At 47.1% G+C, this 22,107-nt stretch overlaps 1 protein-coding gene across 5 annotated transcripts in view; it reads left to right on the top strand.

The window, feature by feature from the left end:
• GABRA3 (gamma-aminobutyric acid type A receptor subunit alpha3) overlaps window positions 1-22,107 on the top strand; it is an 87,846-nt gene that overhangs the window by 31,892 nt on the left and 33,847 nt on the right. For 4 of the 5 annotated variants that reach the window (XM_062640435.1, XM_062640433.1, XM_062640434.1 and 1 more), the window contains 2 exons: window positions 1,162-1,290; window positions 4,961-5,082. In XM_062640435.1, coding sequence (XP_062496419.1) covers window positions 1,202-1,290; window positions 4,961-5,082 — 211 coding nt within the window. In that variant the 5' untranslated portion in view covers window positions 1,162-1,201. Of the gene's footprint in view, window positions 1-1,161; window positions 1,291-4,960; window positions 5,083-17,956; window positions 18,085-22,107 lie in introns of those variants that run through there. The other variant, XM_062640438.1, reaches the window with a different exon arrangement.

The following is a 22,107-nucleotide window of genomic DNA, read 5'->3' as shown; positions in this document are numbered from 1 at the left end:
TTATGCTGCAGGTTCCTGCCTCCAAGTCTATGTGAAGAAGCCCCTGCTCACTGAGAGCACTTGCACTGGGAGCTCAGCTGCCCTCTTCATCCTGAGCACCCTCTAGGAAATGCCTTTCACGTGATGGGGTTTGGCTTTCAACCCAGCATCTCCTTCCTTCATGCTGGAAGTTGCTGCCTGGGGCTCTGCAATATTGGTGCCTATTGAGTAGGGAAATCCAGAAGTCAGCTTTGGCTGGCAGCAACATCATGGCCTTTCTGCAGGCTGTAATCAAAGTGAGCCTTCATTTATGGCTTTGGAGCCTCACACTGGCCATTGGTGCCTGGCTACCAAGGTGCTGAGCTGCTGCTGTGCTAAATCTCCTGTGTGCCAGACATGGTGCTGTGCTGGGGAGACGTCACGACAAGCTGTATTTATACAGGCTGTTGCTTGGCAGTGCTGTTCCAAGGTGCATCAACATAATGAGATACATAAAAGGGGAAGGCAGTTAAATGTGCAGTAACATCACAATAAAAGTAAAACTGAGCATTAATGAAAAATCTGAACACACTAAGTGCAGCACAGCCGAGCACTCCCACTACCTTGGGCCTCAGTGCCCAAACTTAATAATAATTTCTGGCAGTGCCATTACCAGAATTAAATGAGGGCCTAACTGTTCAGAAAAAGATGTTTTGGGAAAAAATGGGTCTTGAGGCTTTGCAAGTGGTTCTGCTGTGTGGGTGTCCCCAAGGCAGCGCAGGTAGCAGGGAGCTGGGAACTGCTGCGAGGTGAGGGCAGTGACTGAGGATATGTGTTGAGAAGGAAGCGATGGGTGGAAGAACCAACAGTGCTGTCGTTTTGGAAGCGGAGCTCTGCGCTTGCTGAAGCAGCTGGGAAGCTGCTGGATCGTGATGAAAATGGGATGACGGTTTGTATGTGTATATACATGCGTGGCTCTGACCCCATGCTCGGACTTCCCCAGGGCCAGCAGCATTGCAGCGGATGCTGCTGCCTTCAGTCCTAGTGGGGTCTCTGGGATTTCATATACAGCACCCCAGCAATACAGACTGCTGGTTAACACGGATAAGCTGCTGGGCAAAAGTCAACTGAGCAGATTGCTTTTCTCCTAATAAATAAAACCTATTTTCTCTTCTCTCCTTCCCGCTGTGCCCACCCTGGCAGGTCTTGGAGGCTTGTGTGACGGTCACTGCGTGCTGATACCATGGCGCTGAAGCTCCTGGGAACGGGCTCACTCTCCTTTGTTAGCCTTGGAGTCCTAGTCCTGGTTTTGGCTCTCCCTGCTGATGCTGGGTAAGGTGGTGAACACTGAGGCTGTTGGGCAAAGCTGAGTCCTCTTGCTATGCTTAAATATCCCAGGTCCAGTACCTATGTGAAGTAGTCCAGGGCAAAGTGCTAAGAAGTGTCTCTGCTGTGTTTGACCCTCCACCACTTGTCCCCATCCCCATGCTTTTCACCCTAGGGACTGTACAGTCCCTCATGGCTGAGCTGACTGATTACATTAGCATTATTTGAGGTCCTCTCACTAAGGACAGTTGTCAGCATTTTTTGCAGCAAAACCAGTTTTCAGATTTGTCCTCTTCACAATTCACTCTGGGCAAGGACTTGGAAGGGAGATTCCCCCCCCCCCCCCCCCCCCCTTTAATTTCTGAATACTTTTAAAGAAAAGAAAATGAAACTGCTTCAGTTGTTGGGCTTTTTGTAGTATAAAGACCTGTGAGCCACACACTTGATGTGCTGCAGCATAGGGCAGGACTCTGGCCAGCCCTGGCTGGGCACTCTGCACTGTGTTGAGGCTATCCTGGTGTAGGGAATACTGCTGCCAGCCTCTGGGAGCTGTCAGGAGAAGACAAAAGCCTGTTAGCCTTTGACAGGTTCTTCAGCTCTCCTCTGCATCCCACTGGAGCCTTGGGGAGCTCAGAGAGCCCTTCAAGGAAGGGAAGCAAAGACACCACCAATGCAGCCACAGGGAGGGATGAGCTTTGCACAGAGGGAGAGAAATGCAAATAACACATGACTCCTATGAAAAACTTAGGAAAACCTTTAGAGCACCAGGTATGGACGTTGAGGTGCTGCTGCTGAGTTACAAGTCCAGCAGCAGCCAGGGATTTCTATGCACGAAATAACATCATTGCTGTCACTTGTACTTCACCCCTCTGCGTGGAGCTGTTTGCTCACATGCATGCTCCTGCCTTGTCCTGCCCACCCCACTTCACCTGCTTGGATCTAACTCTGCATAAGCAAATGTGTCCTGAGCATGCCTTGACATGCCTCTGCCTTCCCCAGTGCTGCCCTTTTGCTTCCCATCACATAGTCGCTGCTGCTGCTGCTCCCTCACTGCCTGCCATGTGGGTATTGCTCTGGTCCACAGGAAGATTTGCTTCCTAAATTCCCTACAAGGGGACCCTTGTTTGGAGCTGGTGTGCTGATGTGGCAGCCAGCTCTCCAGAGAGCCTGTGCACAGGGACGGGTGGTGAGGGAATGACTTTTCCTCAAGCCTATCCTAATTAAATTTGCTGTAAACCTCTGCCTTCCCTGCCTAAAGGCTTTTAATTATCTTAAAACCATGATCCCCATATGTCTTTGGAATTCCTTTACACCTTGCTACAGGGCAGCTTTAGCTTGATGTTACAGTTACAGGTGAGCCAGCCCAGAGCTTGGCTGGACTGGGGAATTAGCTGCAATCAGTGCCAGTCAGAGGTGCTGCCTGCACCCTTACCTCACCCTGCCCTTGCTGCTCTTTCCTGCTCAGTGAATCCCATGCTGCTCACACTGAAGTTGAAACCTCAAATGTCAGGCTAAGTAAAACGACTTTCAAATTTGTAAACTCATTTTTCCCATCACCGCTGAGCCTCCGCCAGGAATTCCTTCACAAAAATCTGTCCTCCCGCTCTTTATATGGCGGGTGATTTTTAAAGATAGCTTATAAAACATTAATGAATGAGCTTTCATGAGCACGGTAGCTATTCATAAGTTATAGATGGTTATATACCCATTAGCAGACACCGGTACAGATTGCTTTTAAGCATGACATCTATTGAAAGCTGTTACAATTGAAAGTCACTAATTACAGCAGGCATTTGTTAAATTCTTCAAAATTCTACTTTTCTGCAGGGAGTTCAGCTCTTTCAAATATTTCAAGTCCAGATGAAAACCAAAACCAGTGTTTTGATTGGAATGCAAAGGCCTGAAGGCTGTGATGCAGTTTGTAATATCAATGGTGGTTTGATGGTTTTGATCTGGCAGGTGGCATTAGGGTTGGAAAGGGTGTTTTCCCTACCATACCTCACTCCCCATCCCCTATGGGAACTGCAGTTTAGGCACTTTATTACCCTCTTAGGCTCTTATAAAGCCAAACTTACCGGCTTGACCTCTTCTCCCATGCTACCAGGGATTGGTTTGCTAAAACCACAGGCTAAGGAGCCTTGTGAGAGATGGGATCCAATCCCTGGAGAAGGAAACCTCAAGCACTTGAAATGCAATTTCCCAGAGTGTTTGGTTATTGATGCCAACGCAAATTAATGTCAAAATTGCCCAAAATGGAATATTTCAATTAGCTGCCACATGCTGTATAGTATTGATTCTGCCTGGCTCTAAAAATACTCATACCCTGCTCTCGATTTTTCCTCTTTTGCTAGAAAACACTTTTTTGCTCTAATTTATTTTAGACAAGTGGGGGTTTCTGCTGTGAGAACATTCTGATAGAGGACTCCAAGCCAGCTCTGCTACTTGTCATGCTACTGACCCTTCACAGGGTATTTACAAATAGACCCATAGTGTCATGGGCGATGAGTCTAACCAGATAGGATGCAGCAGGATTAAGCTTTAAACTCTATAAATGATATTCCTCTTTCTGTTTGGTTTTGTTTGGTTGGTTTTTTTTGTGGGGATTTTTTGCTTTGGGTTGGTTCTTTTTGCCCAATCAATTACTTTCTGGGCATGTTTAAACCAGTGGCTGCACACATCAACTGGAGCAAGAGAAAGGGGCAAGAGAAGGTAAGGGGTAGAAGTGTTAGAAACCAACAATTTATGGGCTTCTCTTGCCCCAGCTGTGGGGACTGTTCCTTCAGTGCATCGTAGGTGCCTTCCCTGGCAATTGCATCTACATCTCACACCACCAGAGTGTCTTTAGTTTGCTGTGTCTGTGGTCTTCATATGGGCAGTGCTCCCCCATCACACATCTGTTTAGTGGCACAGGGCTTATTTGTCAGTCAGGCTACCTGGTGCCATTGCTGAGGATCCCTCTGCTCTGTCAGCCTTTCCTGCCTTGCCTGGCTGGGCTTCCTTAGCCATCCTGCTGCCTGTTTGTGCCTCTTAATCTCTCTTTGGCCTTATTGGTGTCTTTTTTATTTCCTCTTCCATCTTCCTTGCAATCTCCGCATCTCTATAGATTTTTCTTTTGTTTTTCTTTCACTTAATCTCCTGTTTTTCCATTTGTTTTGGTCCTAACAGCTATTTCTGCTGGGGAAAGCTGTGCTTAGAGCCACAGCACTGGTACTCTGTGTAGTCTGAAATTTCTTTCTGAGGAAAGCCAGTTTCGGAAGCATTCTCAGGCTCCTTCTCTGTTGATTGAAAGGGAGATGCAAAATGCAAATTATTTGCAAATATCAAATCAAATGTATTATTTGCGCCCCTTGGGCTTGCAAAACTGCACTGAGGATTTTGCTTAGGAAGATCAGCTTTTCTTGAGAAATTTACTACTTATTTCAGTCCACCTGGGGCAGCAAATGCCCCGAGGAAATCATTTTCCTTGGAGGATTCCAGGCTTCTTGCATTGAGCAGAGTTAGGAACATGAGAATTCATCTGGTTTCATTGCCTTATGAACATGCACGCCCCACTGCAGCACAGGCTGGAGCATGAGCTGACATCCCTTCGTTTCCAGTAACTGCTCAGAGCATGGAAAGAGTAGGTTTCTCTTCTGATGATGTTTTTATCTCCTTTTTTCCCCCCTTTATATGGCAGGCTTTCTCAGAAACATGTTTCAGACGTCGTCGATGACAGCAAAGACAACATCACCATTTTCACCCGCATCCTGGACAGGCTGTTGGATGGATACGACAACCGCCTCAGACCCGGGCTCGGAGGTCAGTTGGGATGGACAGATGATGTTTTCCACAGCTGTGTAGCTTTAGAAATGAGAGCTTGCACAGAAGACTTCTTATGAAAGCTGCTGCGGTCAGGGGAGGTTGGTTCAGTGCCAGAGTCAGTCTGTTGCCAGTTTCCCTATTTTGAGTCTGCGCTACCTTGTTTGATGGTTTATGAGATGAGAGGTACAAGTCTGACTGCTGTGGTCTTCTATGACATTACATTGATAGGCCTGTAGATGGAGCAAATATAATTAAACTTATTTCTGCTTTCATAGGCATTACCACTTCAGAAATGACGAAACTACCAGTTTGCAGGACCTTCAACTCGTGCTGTTGGTTGTTAGTCAGTGGGCTTTGCTGCAGAGCTTCTGTCTTGACGTCTTCTCCGTTATTTCCCATGTAGCTGTCACCTGGCAAGCTCTTCTGTGTGTGCTGGTCTGGACACCAGGTAGTCAGCCAGGCTTTGTTGTCCCCTGAGCTGCTTTTAATACTGCTCCTATCAGAGCTTCTGCTGCTGACTTTGTCTCCAAGCACCTACAGTTGTTTAAGGTGCTTTAGAAAGCAAAATCACAGTAGTCCCCTCCCTTCCCAATGCTTATGGCATACATGTAGTGGGATGTAAGGGGGCAGAAGCAATTGGGAGATGTGTGGGGAAGACAGACATGAGCTTTCTTAGCGAGATGAAGGAGACATGAGCTGAGTGGTTTCTTGGTGTGCTGTTGTCAAGGGGTGTTGCTGTGGCAGAGATGATGACCCCTCTCAGGTGCTGGCAGCCGTGTGCCATGGGGGCTCCTGGTGTGATGTCCCTACCCTGATGTCCCAATCCTGCTCAGCTGCAAAGGTGTGCTGCTGGACCATGATTCCCACCCAAAGCTGCAGTCACTGCATGCTCCACTGTTCTGGAAGGTCCTGCTGCCAAGGGAAGTTGGGAACGAGCTTTCCTGACCTCTTGCATGCTGATGGGGGCTCCGGTGATAGAGTGCTAGCCTGGAATTGCCCCACCATTCCTCTTGATGTCTCTTCCCAGGCCCATGTTCACCTCTGTGCTATGGCCCTCTGCCCTTCCAAAGTCTAGGAGCATTTTGATCCCAAGCAGAAACCATGCAAAATATGGGAAGGAGGGCTTTTCCAGTGAGCACCTCACCGCTGGTGGGCTGCTAGGACCCAAGCAGTAAAGGGTTACTGTGTCTGCATAAGCCACCCATCAGTTTTATTGCTTTTGTTGCTTGTTTCTTTCCCCCAGAATTAACTGCAGTCCTGCTAATAGCTTTGCTTCCTCAAGTCTCCCCAATAGCTGTATTGATTTAACTGAAATGAGTTCTGAAAGGGGACTGAGGGGGCATTTATGTTCACCATAGGCTCGGTTGCAGACAACCCCATGCAAAGTATTAACAAGAGGACTCCCAGGAGCCCCTTGCTGGAGGAGTTAAAACCTTTGTTGGAATATCTCTACTCTGCTGCTTTAGATCCTTTAATAACATGTTTAACATAATAAATTGCCTTTGTCTGAGCCAGACATTGCATGTCTAAAGACTGCTTTCACCTCTGATTCCCCCTCATGGAGCACTCCTCTGGACCCAGGTGGGAAGTTTTAACAAGGGCTACGGGTTTTGGGGGCTCTTGGCTGGTAATGAGTTGTCCTCAGTGTATGTGTATGGGGCAGCCTCGTGAGCCAGGCTTTCCCACCTATAGCTGGACCTGTTTACTGCAAGCCTTTCATTCCTTGGAATAGAAGGGCCATCAGGGCTGCTGTCAGGAAGAACATTAGAGGGAAAGACTTTTCCCCATGCTGCTGGTGGCCAAAGAAGCAGAAATGGTCCTGCTGCAGGCTCCAGACTTAGGGGTTGATCAAATGGCCTGGAGTGATAGACAGCAATTGATGGGTTACATGAGATCTGTGAGAGGGATCACTTTGCTTCAAATCAGCAGCTATGCTGCTGTGTGATTCAGGGTGTATTGGTTTTCCTGAGAGAGCACTTGGCCGTCCCTGTAGATCCAGAGCTGGCTTTCCCCATTTCCATCAAGAATATCTTTCCTTTGCTTTTCTGAAGGTATCAGATGAGAGCATCCATTAGCACCACACAGTCCTACATTGGTGTCTGTGGAAAGGACAGACGTGATGGTATTGCACACACACACACAACAGGGGTCTAAATTATGGATCACCAGGACACGTAGCCCCCCTTCTTGGCCTCACTTTCCTTGCTCTGTATGAGACAGGTCCCCCTAAAACACTGGGTTGGGGTATGGAGGGCTGCACCACCTCTCAGGCTGTGTGTGCCCGGGTGCCTGTCCCCAGCACTTGGCAGAGCCATTTCCTTGTGTACTGGGAACAGAGCAGTGTTTGTTTAGGCTTTGAGAAAAGAGACTGTGTACGCAACAGAGTGTTGATGTGGTGACTTCTCCCCTCAAGATAGCCTCTTTGTATTTATTTTCTTATCCCCTCTGCTTTCACCATCTGCTGCCACCCACTCTAATAGCTCCCATGCCAGAGCTCCTCTTCTTACAAGGATGCTGCAGACACAAACTGAAGCAAACCGGTGACGAGGCTGCTCAGGAGCGCCCAGTGCTGCAGAGCCAGGTCCCAGGCAAGGGTATTCCTGTGCCTTGCTGCTGCTTCTGCCTCCCAGGGCTCTCCAGCAAGGAGTCCTTGTAGTCTTGATGGCAAGTAGAGGTTTGTGAGCATACTCCATAGCTTAGAAAAGGAAAGGTGGGGGGAATGGGGAAGGTGGCTGTCAGACCCCTCATTCTGCGGGTGTGCCACATAGTACAATACCATTGGTGCCATAGAAGTCTTCCGTGGTTGGCAGGAGGCTTCTCCCTGTCTCTGCCAGGTGAGCTAGGAATGGCTTGGGTTTACGGACAGAAGTTAGTCTTTTGTTTGGCCCATACCACTAAAATAGAGTCTGGCCTTAGGGAAGGGGTAGCTGCATAAACATGTTATAGAACTCAGAGAACCATCAGCAGATAACCCATGTTTCCCTTAGGGAAACACAAGACAGATTGGTTATTAAGTCAGAAGAGGAACAGAAATGGACCCCGAGGGGATGGAGACATCTGTTGTCGTGGCCAACTTTGTAAGATAAGAAAATCTCCTATTGAGAGAGCTTTTACGGACAGCACTGGCCTCCACTCCTGATCTGGAGCTCTGCAATTGCACAGATCCTCTGCCCAGCCCTGCAGGGGCTGTGATTAGGGGCATCTATTTATAGCTCTCAAATTCTCTTTGCTGGGGCTTCCTACAGAGCTGGTGTGCGGAGAGGCCTCACTCAGTTTTGAACCTGGAGCTTGTCTTGCTTGCAGAAGTAGGAGAGAGGGGAGATATGGCCAGGAGAAAGAGAGAAAACTGGCTGACAGAGAGAGAGACATCGTATACCCAAAAAGAAGGGATGTTCAAGGAGTGGGATGTGAGTGATGGAGCTGAGTGATCCTCCAAGAACGACTGATGCACAAAAATACCTTGTGTATCCTTGTGCTGCTTACTCTGAAGAGTGAGTGGAGTTCTGCAATCCTCACACAGGCACAGTGATGCCCAGCACACAAGAGGGGTGGGTGGCTGGGTTGTCTGAGGTTCAGTGATGGTCCCTGTGCAGCTGTACCTCCCGCAGCCTTATTTCCTATCTGATGAAGTCTGGGTCCATTGGGCTGCAACCCAAACATAACCACCTCGTGAGTGCCTGGGGAGGGAAAAGCAAGGAGGTTTCCAGGCTTGCCCCAGCCTTTTCATTCCTTACAGCCTCGAGAATCCATTTAACACACTTTGGCAATACAAAGCAACTGGGAGCACCTTGCTGCTCAGGGAGGAGGCACACAGGGCCTTTCTGTAGCTGTTTGAAGAATAGGATAGGGATTTCTTCCTGTTCAGCCAGAGACTGTCTGCATCTTGGGAGATAGGGTGTGTCTGAGGTGCTTTTTAGCTTAAGAATGAGGAACCCAGAAGGCATCTGGAGCAGTGATGGACAAGGTGTCTGTGTTGGGTGTTTGGAGAGACCTGTGCTCCAGAAAGCTGTTGGCCTTTTCCAGGGGGATGCTGAGGAGGAAAAGATTGTTCACCAGGGAAGAGGAGGAGAAAGGAGGCAGCTCAGTTTTCTAAAAGATGGGTTGTGAACTTTCTAGATAAGCCAGTTTCTCTGACTCCAATTAAAAAGCAATTTGTACCATGTTAAGCTGCTAGGCGAGGATCAATCGGTGTTATCCCTCCTGGATGCAGCATCGCTTTGCTTACTATTCACAGTATTTCCTTGAAGCTTCTACCACATGTCTCTGGAGTCCCTAAAAGGCTGACTCGACCCCACTTAGGGCTGGTGAGCATCCTGCTGGTCTGACTGCATGATGTGCTTCTGGACAATTGTGGGTTAGGAGCCTACTGAAGTTTTCAGAGCATGGGGTTTACTGGGACCAGCAAACAGAGTCAGCTGAATTAAAGCAATGCAATTTCCTAGGCAGAATAAGGCACTTGGCCCCTTTGGTTTATTCTTCCTTGGGGACAGGGCATGGTGCCTGATCCTTGTTCTCAGGGTTGGCACTAAGAGGGTCCTATGCAGGCAGAGGGGAAGTTGCTGTTTGTATCTTCGCAACTGGCATATCCAGAAAGTAAAAGCAATCCAAGCTGGTGGCTTCCTCCTCTTCCTCATCTCCACTGGGCTGCTCTTTGTGGCTTAGTGTCAGCATCTCCCTGCCCACACTGGGGTCAAGCATATTTTGGTGCAGTCAGACTCTGCTCGCAATAAGACTCAAATCAGGGGTGCCCAGCATGGACCTATGGTGCCTTTCATCTGGCCTCACTATGTCAGCTTTGCCCTGCTAATGGTTTTGATCTGCTGCCACCTGTTAATATTTATCCTGCTGATGTATTCCTTTTATTCTTTTGTGAGCATTCCTTGGCTGGAGTTTTCCCTCTCTTCTTTCTGTGGCGCAGTGTTTCTTCCTGCTTTTTTAATGATGGTGTAGTTTGGTAGGATGGCTTCTGAGCAAGTGAGAAACATCTGTATCCCTGTCTTGCCATGTGTATATCATTAATGCAAAGGCTGATGGCCAGGAGGTTTTGGATTTAGGTTCAGAGCAGTTCCCTTTAGGTTGAGATGTTCCTGTGAGGTGCTTGATGTATCACACTTCAATGCATCTATCACTTTGTCCTGACCTCCTGCAGGTAAGGGCTTGGCTGTTATCATGTGAACATGAAGGCAGAGGGGCTGAAATAGTTGGAATAATTAAATTATAGAGCTGCCTTCTCTCGAAAGTACATTGCTCTTCAAGCTGAAACAGTGAGAACTTACCTGTCTGGCAAGGAGAAATCTGACTGCAGTGAGAGTAACCTGTAATAGTGGTAGAAATTGTTAAATTCTTCGGATTGAAGAGCTAAAATCTGGACAAAATCTTGAAATTGTCCTTTTCTTCTGCAGATAGGTTGCAAAGCCCTGAGGTAGGGGCCCTCACAAGCCCTTTGAGTGCATGTAAAGCCACAACATGCAGCAGCCCAGCTTTTGGGTGCTCAGTGGAGGCAGGTGGTCACTCAGCAGAACATCAGGTGCTACCTGTTGCTGTGGGGACACCTGAGCAGTGGTGGCAGAGTCCTGCAATGTGTCCTGCTCCCTGCTGCAGCATTGTCACCAGGAATCGATCTGGTCTTGAGCTCTTCTGCAGCTTTGTCACCTGTGCCTGATGAAGCTGCCTGCAGTTTGTCATGTACCTCACCTACGTCTGCTGTTAATGCAAGAGAAACGTTAGATAACAAACCCAGTGGTCCTTTGGGGTGCGTTGTGATTTCCAGGGTTTCAGGACTGTGTTTATTCTCTTTCTATCTTAATGTTCCACCTCTCCTGACTTCTCATCTCTTCCCTCTGATCTGACTTCATGCCTTGTATTGATTACTCCAGGGAGGAATTTGATCCTTTTTTAGAAAAAACAAAATCCATGTCTTATCTCAGACAAAGACAAAAACCTGAGGTTCCTTGATGAGTTTTAATTTGAAGCTTAAGCATTGCCTGAGCAGCACTGTCTTCTATTTACCTTTCTGGGCAACAGGGACCCTGCTCTGTCTCATCGAACTTCTGAAGTTAATATCTATGAACAAATTAAAGGTTGTTTTCCCCTTGGGTGCAACTCTCCAAAGGCAGCTTTGCCATGGATTTGCACAGCCCCACTGCTCTCCTCCTTTCCTCAGGAATCCCAGTTGTGCTGCTGTTTAAACCCACGGTGTACAGGGAGAGGAAACTGTGTGAAAAGGCATGCACACATCAGAAGGCATCTGAGGAGTACGAGCTTGACAGCTATGCCTAAGGGTGAAAGTTTTCTCTTAAATAAGTTATGAATTTGCTTAGGGCAACAAGCCTGTATCAAAGCTTTTGGGATATCACAAACACTCCGGAGGGGTCAGAAACCCATTGTGAAAAGAGAATCATAGCTTTTGGTGTGAAACGGTGCCTGGGCTTCAGGTCAGCACCAGGTCCTCTGGGGGCTGCCTGTTCCCCTGCAGTGCCATGGGAAGGAGTGGGCCATCACCATGGGTCCCTGCCCAACCACCCTTTACATGGGCCAGTCATGTTGCCAGTCACCAGCAATGAGGCTGTGCTCTTCAGAGGGGCTGCAACCAAGTCCCCAGGCTGCCAAGGTTGTGGAGGGGAAGGTGTTCCTTTGGATGCCTTTTTTAGGATGGTGTCTTCGCTCGCTGTATAAGTTTCCAATGAGGAGTCTGCATATCCACACATGTAGGCAAGGAGTAAGGCTTTTCCCAAAGGATGAGATTTTATTTTTTTTTCTAGGAAAGTGAATCCATTTGGAGGAATTTTTTGTATTGGAGTAACATCCCACAGCTTGAATGGTAGATAGGACCTGCAGTGAATCAGTGTGACTGTTAGGCAGGTGATCGCTGCCCAAGGGGAAGCTGTCAGAGGTGAGATGATGTTATTTGTTTATAACAACTTTGGAAGCAGGGAGCTGATGTTTAAGCATGTTGAACATGTGTTAGATGGTTTTAAGAACATTAGTAGATGATGTTAGAGATGGCTATAAACTTCTTGTAAGGATGTCTTTATTGATCTGCTGGACCACAGCAGCTACTCATTAGAATTTCCATTCATTTAGTCCCATGTAAAGGATTTATAGCTTGTCTTTCTGGATTGTGAAATAAGATTTTTAGTATTATTATTGTTATATATTATAGAGCTTAAAACTAACATTAGTTGCTTTATTCTGGGAAGCTGGTGCTAAAACAGCCCTCCAAATATTGAGGAAACAGCAGTTATTTTATTCATTGTGCTAGAGGATAAAATGTTTTCATCAGTTCATGTGCCTATACAGAGGCACTGATTATGTCTGATGAGGTAAAGTCATTGATCATGTTGGTGGTGAATTTTAGCCCTGTTCCATCTGGAAGAAGCAATCAAATCACATCTACCTGGGCCCCCTGTGGTAGAGGGATTAATGCTGCTGATTCAGACCTGTTAGCTTGTTAATGCCGTTTCATTTATTTAAAGGTTATTGTTTGATTAAATAAAAATATTGGAGTGCTCATGAGGCTCTGAGAGATGCATGGGGCTTTGAGGAGTGAGATGCTGCAGGATTATGAGGCTAAATCATGCAGCGTGCCTTAACCAAGTGCTGTTAAAAGTCAGAGTGAAATTCCCACCCTATTGCAGTAAATGGCAAAACTCCCACTGAAGTGGGGCAGGAATTTCATGTCATGATTGCTTTGTCTGTACACACAACCTGCAGCTTTAGGTGTTTGTCCCTCCAAGGCAGAGTTTTAATGTTCATTAAAAAATAAAGTTTTTGTGGAGTGCTGGCAATTTTAAGCATAGAGAAAGTTTGTAATCTGCACTATGCAGTGTGAGAAAAGGACTCCCCATTCACTTTACCTTCTCAAAGAACATCATTCAAACCAAAGTGTGGTGAAAGCAACTGGCATAGAAAAAGCATATGATTTATTTTGCTTCCCCCCCAAACCTGCTGGAAAATCCTGTTGATGACAAAGTTCAGACTGACTTAGACAGAATGATTCATGACTGGAGTAAAATCATGTCTGAAAACTCAGGACACTATTTTCAACATTGCAAAAGTTGTTTCAGATGCCTCGTTTTTGGAAGGGTCAGTTCTGATACAAGAAACTTCAAGGAAAGGATTTGATGACCATAAAAAAATCCCCAAACCAACAAACAAAAACTGATGCAGCAATTTGCAAAAGGGAAGGTGGCAGAGGCTCTGCACAAGGCTTACTGCACCTATCTGGATTCTGGTCAAGCAAGCTGTTTGTATCCATATAGGATACATCAGATTCCCGCAGCCCTGCATTCCTGTTATGCACCTGAAGACATGTCTCCTGGAGAGCTGTGAATGTCACTTTAGCCAGTTAAAGCCCCTGTCTTGCAAAAAAATGAAGATCAGACTTCTTTCCACAAGTTGTGTTTTCTGTAAAGGGTCATGTGGGAATTGAATTAGAGGTTTTTATGCTTGAAAGATTAATGCTCTTCCCTTTGGAGAGATGAACCTGGGCTTGCCTGAGAATTAGAGAAAGCCTTTTCCTAGAAAAGGGCCCCATTTGCTTGTGTGGGGAAGGGTTAAAGAACAAAAGGATGAAATCCCCTTTCTTCTTTCCTGATCAATCTAGCCATCATTATGAGAGAAGCTTTCTGATAGTTTCTCTTTGTCATGTAACATTAATACCATTAAGTCCACTTCGGCAAGGAAAGCGATGTATAATTAATTTGCAAATCAGGGAAGTGGATGTGATTTTTATACAGAAGAGAAGATCTTTAACTGCAGAAGGCATTGTGTGGGCACGGCCATGCTGAAGATGGGACCTCTGCTCTCAGGCTGGGAAGGAATCCTCCTTGAGCATCCCTCTCCCAGAAGTGATGTTGAGACCCGGAGGTCCTCTTTCAGGCTGGTTCCCCTGTGTGCCCCTCTCTGTGTATACACCTTCAGTGGGTCTCAGTTTGCTGCTAGACAGAAAAGAGACTGAATAGAGCAAGAGTGGAGTCAGGTGGGGAAGGGGTGGGGTATGCAAGTGCCTCTGAATACTTGCAAGTTGGTTGAGCCAGATGAAAGCATCTTTAAGGCTCCCTCCATCCACTGCATCTTTTTGGTGTTTTGATTTTATTTTTTTAAGCCTTAGCTCTATTAAAATTATTACTATTTTGATGCAGGATGCATTAAAAAGTGAAAATGAGAAAAGCCCAAACCCTATCTAGACTGATTTGTTCCCAGAAAGATGCTTAATTTTGTATGTATAATTGAAAGGGGCTAAATATAGCTGTATTAATATTTATGGGCCTTATGCTGGAGTCAATACAAGGGTTGCTGTTCAAGGCAATTAAGCTTTACCTTTTCACATCTAGGATTTCAGCATTCGGAGATGACATTAGTTGTGTGACCTGCATCCAAGAGAGAAAAACATAAAAGCATACCATTATCCATCGAATATGATACCCTGTATTTAATGCTGTTTGTGACAGGCAGTTTGTCTCCAGCAAGGATGATCTCTCAGAAGCAGGACTGCTCTCTTCATAGGAGGGAAATCGGTAAGCTCAGAGGCTTTCAAAACTATCCCTGCAGCTGATGCTGTGTTTTGGGAGGAACTGAGTGACTTGGACTATCTCACAGCATCAGAAAGTGGGCATTGCCCACCTCTGCTGCATTGGCAGCTGCTGGGAATGAAGGGGAAATGATTATGGTGGCACCTCATGAACTCCAGTAGTCTTCATATACCCTGGAGCTGCAAGAGTAGGAAACATCACCCTCAGTAGTTCGTGAGCAGGAATGCACGGTGGGGGGGGGGGGAGGCTGTTTGCACCCTATTCCTGGGCTCAGGCTATCTGTGCATGCCCGCAGGGCTAGTCACAACCATCATGTCATTAAAGCACAGGGAAAGCAAATCCTGTCCAGAGATCTGAGCAGCTGTAGGGAGCGTGTTCACGGGGAATTAGGTCGAGGCTGTAAGGATGAAAACAAGTCAGTTTGCGTTAATAACAAAGGCAGAATGATGATGCGCTTGATTTCTAAAGCACTGCCTTTCATGAGAAGGGTATCACCAGGATAATGTGACAAGAGTCCTGGCAGTGCTTGAATTGGCCTGCATTGCCGCTCTTGGAAGCTGCAGCTCCTCACTGCTCCAGTTAACAAAGAGGCTGTTAGGCGCTGTGAAATCTCTCACTGATAAGGACTGTCTGAATCCTGCCTCTCTACTAAATTTGATCAATGTGTCAGATTTTGCCTTTCTTCAGTCTGGACTCTAATAACTGCCTGCGAGAATGAAGATTGCATTGAGGAGCATCCGTGACTGCTCTGCTCTGCAGCCTCCTTTGGGAACAAGGGGTTAACGTGCCAGCCACAGGGCAGATGCTCATGGCCACGGCTGTGGGTGGAGGTTGTCTCAGTGAGGATGAGCTTGGTGCTCATCCCTGCTCCTAGGACTCACGTGCCCCACAAAATCTGAAGCTTTGTGGAGTTGTGTTCCGGTTTCTTTGCTGGTGCGTTGTGTATTTTAGTAGCTGGAAGCCTTTTAACCCCCTTCAGCAAGCAGTAGGGGAATGCGTTTTCTGATGGCTTTCATTAGCTCTTGCTGTTGGAGCAAAACAGGAAGGGAAAAGCAGAAATTGAATGGCACACCAGTGGAGATAGAAATGATGGCCACACTCTTAGTGACTGAGAATGAGATTTCTGCTCCAAATGGCCATTCTGCATCCAGCCTCTGCTCTGGGGATTCACATCCAGTGATGCTGATCCCAGCAGACCAGCGCATTTCCAATTACAGGTGACAGTATCCTTGCCGTGCAGTGCTGGCTTGATAGCAAAGGATTGTTCCTTGCTGTGCCTGAGGGTGGGCCAGTGTGGGGCTGAATCCCACCTCTTCTCTGTTCCTGAACAAGGGCAAGCCAAGCTATATATTAAGGAACAAGGAAATTGCACCAGTTAAATTTAAAAAACTCATTTAGCTAAAGCAGCACAAGCTCCCATGAATATTTATCTGATATTATGGAAGCATGTGGACTCCCACCTACTTTATTAAATTGATTTTCAATAAAAATGCAAGTGGAAGACGTTTGATTAATGGCTGCTGGGATGGTACAATTATTGTGAAGTCTGGAGTCAGCAAGAAGTGTCCCCTGAGCCTCTGTGTCCCTGCTGGAGGCTGTGCTAAGAAAATGTTTCTAAACGTTCTCCGAGAGAGAACAGCAACGTTTGTCCATGCCGTTTCCAAGATGGGGTGAGCAGGAGCTGCTGTTGTGCTGCTGTTGTGCTGGTGCATGGGTTAGCTGAGGGCTGACGTCCTGCCCTTGAGCCTGGTGTGTGGCTTTTGCTCTCAGTGCTCTGCCTTTTCCTCTGCTTTCCACACCCCTCGGAGCAGGCTGCACCTGAGAATTAAGCACAGCAGTGAGCTTCAGCGATCATGTCGGGTTTGAGTGAGGCTCCCTGGGCCTTTGAATTTAAACATGCCTGGGATTAGCTCTGTCAGCCTGTGGATCCGCTCAGCTCCTACCAATTTACCTGGATTTGTCTCCTGAAGGAAGGCAATTTGAGGCTGTAATGTTACAGCTCTATTAAAGAGCTCTAGGATGCTTTCCCACTGGGACACCTGCCATGGCTGGCGCTGCCTCTTTCCAATTAGCTGTCAGGAGCTTGGGTGGGAGATGCTGAGTGCGGTGCAAGTGAGGGTCATGGGTGCTGAGGAACCCGCTGAGCAGGGGAGCGTGGAAATCCCTGTGGTGAGGAGGAATTCTGTGCTCCTAGAAGGCAGCGGGGCTGGGGGCTGCCTGCACAGCCTGAACAGAAACTGTCCTTGGGGGTCTTGCAAAAACTCTTTAGGAGCTGCTGTGGATGGGATGTTACGTGTCACTTTCTCTGCAGGGGTGTTCTGAGCCAGAGATGTAGGGGTTTGGGGTGTGATGCTGAGGTGAGGACTGTGCAGGAGTGAAGGGAGGTGGATGGTGTGCCTTGGTACCATAGGGGAGGCAGAGTGTGAGGCAGGTCCATCTCGGCCTCCCTCAGCTCCACACCCATGGAGCCAAGAAAGGTACCACAACTCTGTGAACCACTGCAACAGCGGTGCCCAAGTGGCACCAGATAAACAAGACCTGGGGCACAAGTCCTTCCTGCAGCCAGTGTGGGAGCCCCATGCACAGGCTTCTGCACTGGGGAGCAGGATCAATGCTCTGAAGTTCTCGCCCTTTCTTAGAGGGCATGTGGTGGCCCAGTGGGCTATAAGCATATGGTACATGGAAAGCAGCTGGGGGCAGAGACAGTGCAAATGCTCTTGATGCTGCCTTTGGAGGCTGAGAGGCTCTCATAGTGGTCTCTATTTTGCAGTATTTCTGACAATTCTCTGCATGCAAATGTATAATGTGTCTTTGCCTGCAAGAGAAGAGGGAGTCTCCATGCAGCACCCATGCCAGCAGGCAGTGAATGGGTGCAGATACTTTCAGCATGTTTTGAACTGGTTGGGCATTCCCCTGCTGCATTACTGGGGAGCTGGGCTGACAATGGGCTGGGAGGGAAAGGGAATAGAACAGAAAGGAATTAGGAACACTAAAAAGGGGAGCGGGTGCTGAGTATTATGTATGTGGCAGAAAAAGAGAGGCAAGTTCTGATTGAAAACAGAAGCTGCGAAAAGGCAGATTGGCAGGCAGCATATTCCTGAAGACAGCTTTCTCCTCTGTAGGCTGAGTCACCTAAGAAACGTGTCAATAAAGCACACTCGCAGGCACTGTCTCTAATAAATATATATTTAAGAGAGACATTTCTTCAAAACTTCTGCTGGGAGATGTCTAATTCTGAAAGGATGGCACAAAAAATGACATCTCCAGTGGAAGCAGGGAGTTGCTATGGGAACTGGAACGCTTTGAACACACGTCGCTAAAACAAGAAAACATTCTCCCCAGCAAAGGAAATTAAAAATTACATCTGGAGACACCTGCCCTCCTCTTGTCCCTGGGATGTTACACAGTGTATCATAAGTCATGTAGTGGGCAGAAGAGAAAATGTGACATTGGTGCTTGGATTTTTGTGAGTAACTGTGATAAAAAGCTTTTCTGTCCACAGGACAGATGATGCTTGTGCCTGAACGGTGCTGGGGAGGGGAAGGTTTAGAGCCATAATGGAATTTCCTCTAAAAGGGTTTTGCTCACCTGGGGATAAAACAACAGCTGCAGTACACAAATAAGCCCATCTCGCTGTGGGTGGATCACCCTGCTGCTCACAGGGTTTGCTGTTCCCATTTGCCAGCCAGGGACTTCCCTGGGAGGCACAGGGAAGCCAGGTGAGAAGGGATGCGATGGAGGGGCATGATGTGTGTACAGGGATTTATCCTATGCTTTGGAGAGTCTCCATTTACCCTTGCAAGTCTGGGACAACAAGCACAGGAGGGATTATTTCTGCACGGCAGAGCTGGACCGCAGTCCATGCTGTCTAATGAGTTTCTCGGTGTATTGGTAGCAAAGGGAGCACAAAGAGCTGGGTGAGCCAGTGGTGAGGAGTTCTTGTGCTGTACAGCAGGACTTCAGCACCAGAGGAAGTGCTAAATTGACCAGCGCATGGCCATGAAAATTAAACATGTTGATTTGTATGATGTATTGGCATTGCTGAGAAGTAAATGAGTAGTGGCCGTGCAGCCCAGTGACCTGTGTATGATGGGGAAGAGACAGCTCAGTGAGGACCTTGGCTCTGCGCACAGCACTCACACAAGCAAGGACCACCTTGTGGTATGTAAGGAAGGGAATGCATTTGTCTGCGTTGCCCTGGGGGTGGTGGTGGTGAAGGATGCCAGCAGAGTCACAGGAGGAACACTGTCACAGGAGCTGATTAAGTTCTCTCACTGAAGGAAATGCCAGCCAGGAGCTAACGAATAAGGGAACCAAAGTGAAAATTACTGCGTTGCTCCCTGCTATGGTTTTCTTGTATCTTTGTCTCAGTACCTGGCATTAGCCTCAAGGGACAGGCTTGTGAATTAAAGGGACCCTTCCTTGCAACTCTAATGCAAACCCTAGTCACCGCTTTTTTTCTCTTTTGCACACTACAGTCCATCATGTGGTCTAGCATTCCTCAGCCTGCAGAGCAGCCTGGAACATAAGATATAGCCAGAGGCATGGGAAGGCAGTGCTAAGGCTAAAAGGCAGATGGGGAAACTCAGGCACAGCAGAAACACATTGCATGCTCATTGCCATAGCGCAGATTAACATCAGTGATGTGTTGGAGCTCGGAGCTCAGCCTGCAAACTTCATGCATTTGATTGAGACATCTTGTTTATTCTTTCTCCTTCCACAATGACATAAAGTTGATGCAATGCAGTGTCTTTCATTTGATTTTTCTTGCATTTCCTTGCTTGCTTCCTGGCTTTCCAATCTTTCCAGATGTTTTCCATGTATCAATGACTAACAGGTTGGCAATTACAGTTCTGTATTGCATCCTTGTGCTTATCTTTTTCCTGGGGATATGCCTTGATCTGTGATGAATTACAGAGCTCAGTAATTGCTTTGTAAATGCTAAGGATTTTACTGTCACTGATCTGAAGTTTCTGCAGCTCTTTTTCAAGCACACGTAGCCTGTTGGGAGGTGATGGTTTCTGTTAAAGAAAGGCTTGCTGAGAATGAGATAACAAAAGGTTCAGTGTTTTTAGGAAATGGAGTAAGCAATAACCTGCTGGGGCCAGTCTGCAGCCTCCCTCATGGAGAAGCGTTAGAGGTGGACCATGTCCATGCAGGTTCTGGTTAAGCCTGGCTGAATGACTGACTCTCGGTTTGCGTTACACACACATGAAGGGATACAGCAAAAGCAGCAGTCTGATGGCTGCTCTGTTCTGGTGCCTTCTCTCTTTTGTATATGTGCATGGTCAGTCACAGTGCTGGAGGACAAGACCTGCTGCAGTCTTTCTCTGAGGGTGCTGTGCACCAAAATCCCTTGCTGCGGTCAATAGGAACATCTTCACTGACCCCTAAAGAGAGAAATGAACTGCAGGTGAGGTCAGGAAGGTAGGTCCAGCACAAAACATGGGTGTTTTGTAGGGAACATGGAGAGGTTTGCCTGATGCTGAAGTACCAGTCTGGCATTTTTGCCCTCATCTCATTGCTCCCTACCATGTGTATAGCCATACAAACACCCTGCAGGACTGTGCTCAGCAAAATTCCCCTGGCTTTGATTTCATTAAGGCCACAGCCCTGTGTATCTGCCAGCAACACGGCGTTGTCTAAATGCTCTTCCCCTGTCCACTGGGAGCAGCAGGGATTCCCTTTCCTCAGTGCTTCTGGCATAGCCACCAAGGACAGCTTTAATACCGAATATGTTAAATTATGCATGCTAATTCATATTCACACATTTTCTCATTGTATTTATAATATATAACAAACATGTTGCATCTCTCTCCCATTACCACAGGGTCTCAAAGCTCTGTAGAATCTCTGAAAGTATGCTCATACATATATATTCCTCCTCTGTCTTCATGGCATCTGAGGGTGTCCTAAGTCCTTAAAATAGTAACTACAGTAGCTTTGTTCATTCTGTCTTTTCTGTCTGTAGTAAAAATAGCACAAGTAATTTGTAGTCTCTGTTTGTAGTCTGTATGTGTGAGAATGAGGGGTGTGTGTAAAGCCTTCATGACTGCAAACCCTCCAACAATTGCTCCTTCTGACTCTCTTCTATCCGACTCTCCTGTTCTGCTTGGACTTTACAATTGCACCACATCCTGATTCTAACCTCTGGATGTGTGTTCTCTGTCACTTAATGCAGTAATAAGAATACATGCATATGCATGCCTGCACGTGGCAATGAGGGAAAGCTAAATTAAACTACATGAGCCAAATGCATAGCTCTTTTGAGTCGTGCAGTAAGGTGTTTTTTTTTTTGCCTGGGCTCCTAATGAAGTAAGGCTTATCATATCTTTCCTTCTGCCTTTTGTCTTCCAAAAGCTTTTGAGCTTGTTGTCTGATCTGAACACAACCTGACAGAAATGTATCTCAGAGATTTTAAGTCCCTGCAAGATTTGAGGAATTATGCAGCTGAGTGGAAAAAGACCCAAAGTAGAGAGAGGTAACTGGATGGGATGAAGCGGTGTTAGGCATCGGCAAAACAGGCAGGAAAAGTTGATCTGTGGGAAAGCAGGGTTTGTTGGGTCCACTACTGTTAAAGCAGCATCTCTCTTAGGCTGTTTTGCTGACCAGAGCTCTAACCTGCATCCCCTACTCTTGATAAATATGAGACAATGCTCCCTTGGAAGCAAGGAGGAACAAGGTGTGCCCGACTCCTCTGCTTTCAGCAGTAATTATGCCTTGATCCCGAGTCCATAGCCAACGTGGTACATAGGCATGGAGAGAGCTCAGACCTGGCTCAGAGCACATGTACAGTGCATTTAGAGACAGTTTAGGGTTTTTTTTAATCCCATGAACTAAGCTGATCTTCCCTCAAGGAGTTTGTGCCTCAGGCGACTTCTGCCTCAGGGCTCACCTAGGAATTAGACATCCATCTAGGCATTACAGTGTGCCATAAATCTTAGACAAGCCATGCTCAAGTGATAATTGGGTCATTTCATGGTCCTGCATCTAGTTTCTGCAGAGGACTCTGGATGCAGCAGCGTTAGAAAGGGATGTATGCGGCATGCTGTGTGAGACAGGGAATAAACCTCTTCATTGCATCAGCTCTCCCATGGCCGTGCTGAGAAAGAGAGCCAGGGAAGCAGGCTGTCTCTTTGAGGGATTTGACAGGCATCATCTCACTTCATCTGGGCTAAGAAATTAAGCACATGTAATTGTAGACCATGCTGATCTCTCTTACCATGTGTGAGTGCTTTTGTTGTCTCTTGAGAGAGACCCTGAAATTCTTTAGGACTTCTTGCTCCGCTATGCTAAAATATCCAATCTGGGGGGGGGAGAAAGGAGAGAGGGCACAGCTGGAAGCCATAACACATGCATATCTGTGTTTACAGATTTGCTGACTTCTCTCTGGTCTGGCTGGAGGACATGCAATTGTAGACACTGATGTACTATCACACTAGAGAGAAGGTAGCGATTAATCACTGTGGCTCACAGAGCAGCAACTTGG

This window comes from Pezoporus occidentalis, unplaced genomic scaffold, assembly GCF_034315485.1.
Source record: "Pezoporus occidentalis ecotype Australia unplaced genomic scaffold, CSIRO_AGI_Poc_V1 ctg65, whole genome shotgun sequence".
Taxonomy (NCBI): Eukaryota; Metazoa; Chordata; class Aves; order Psittaciformes; family Psittacidae; genus Pezoporus; species Pezoporus occidentalis.
This window is presented reverse-complemented; position numbering and strand designations above follow the sequence as displayed.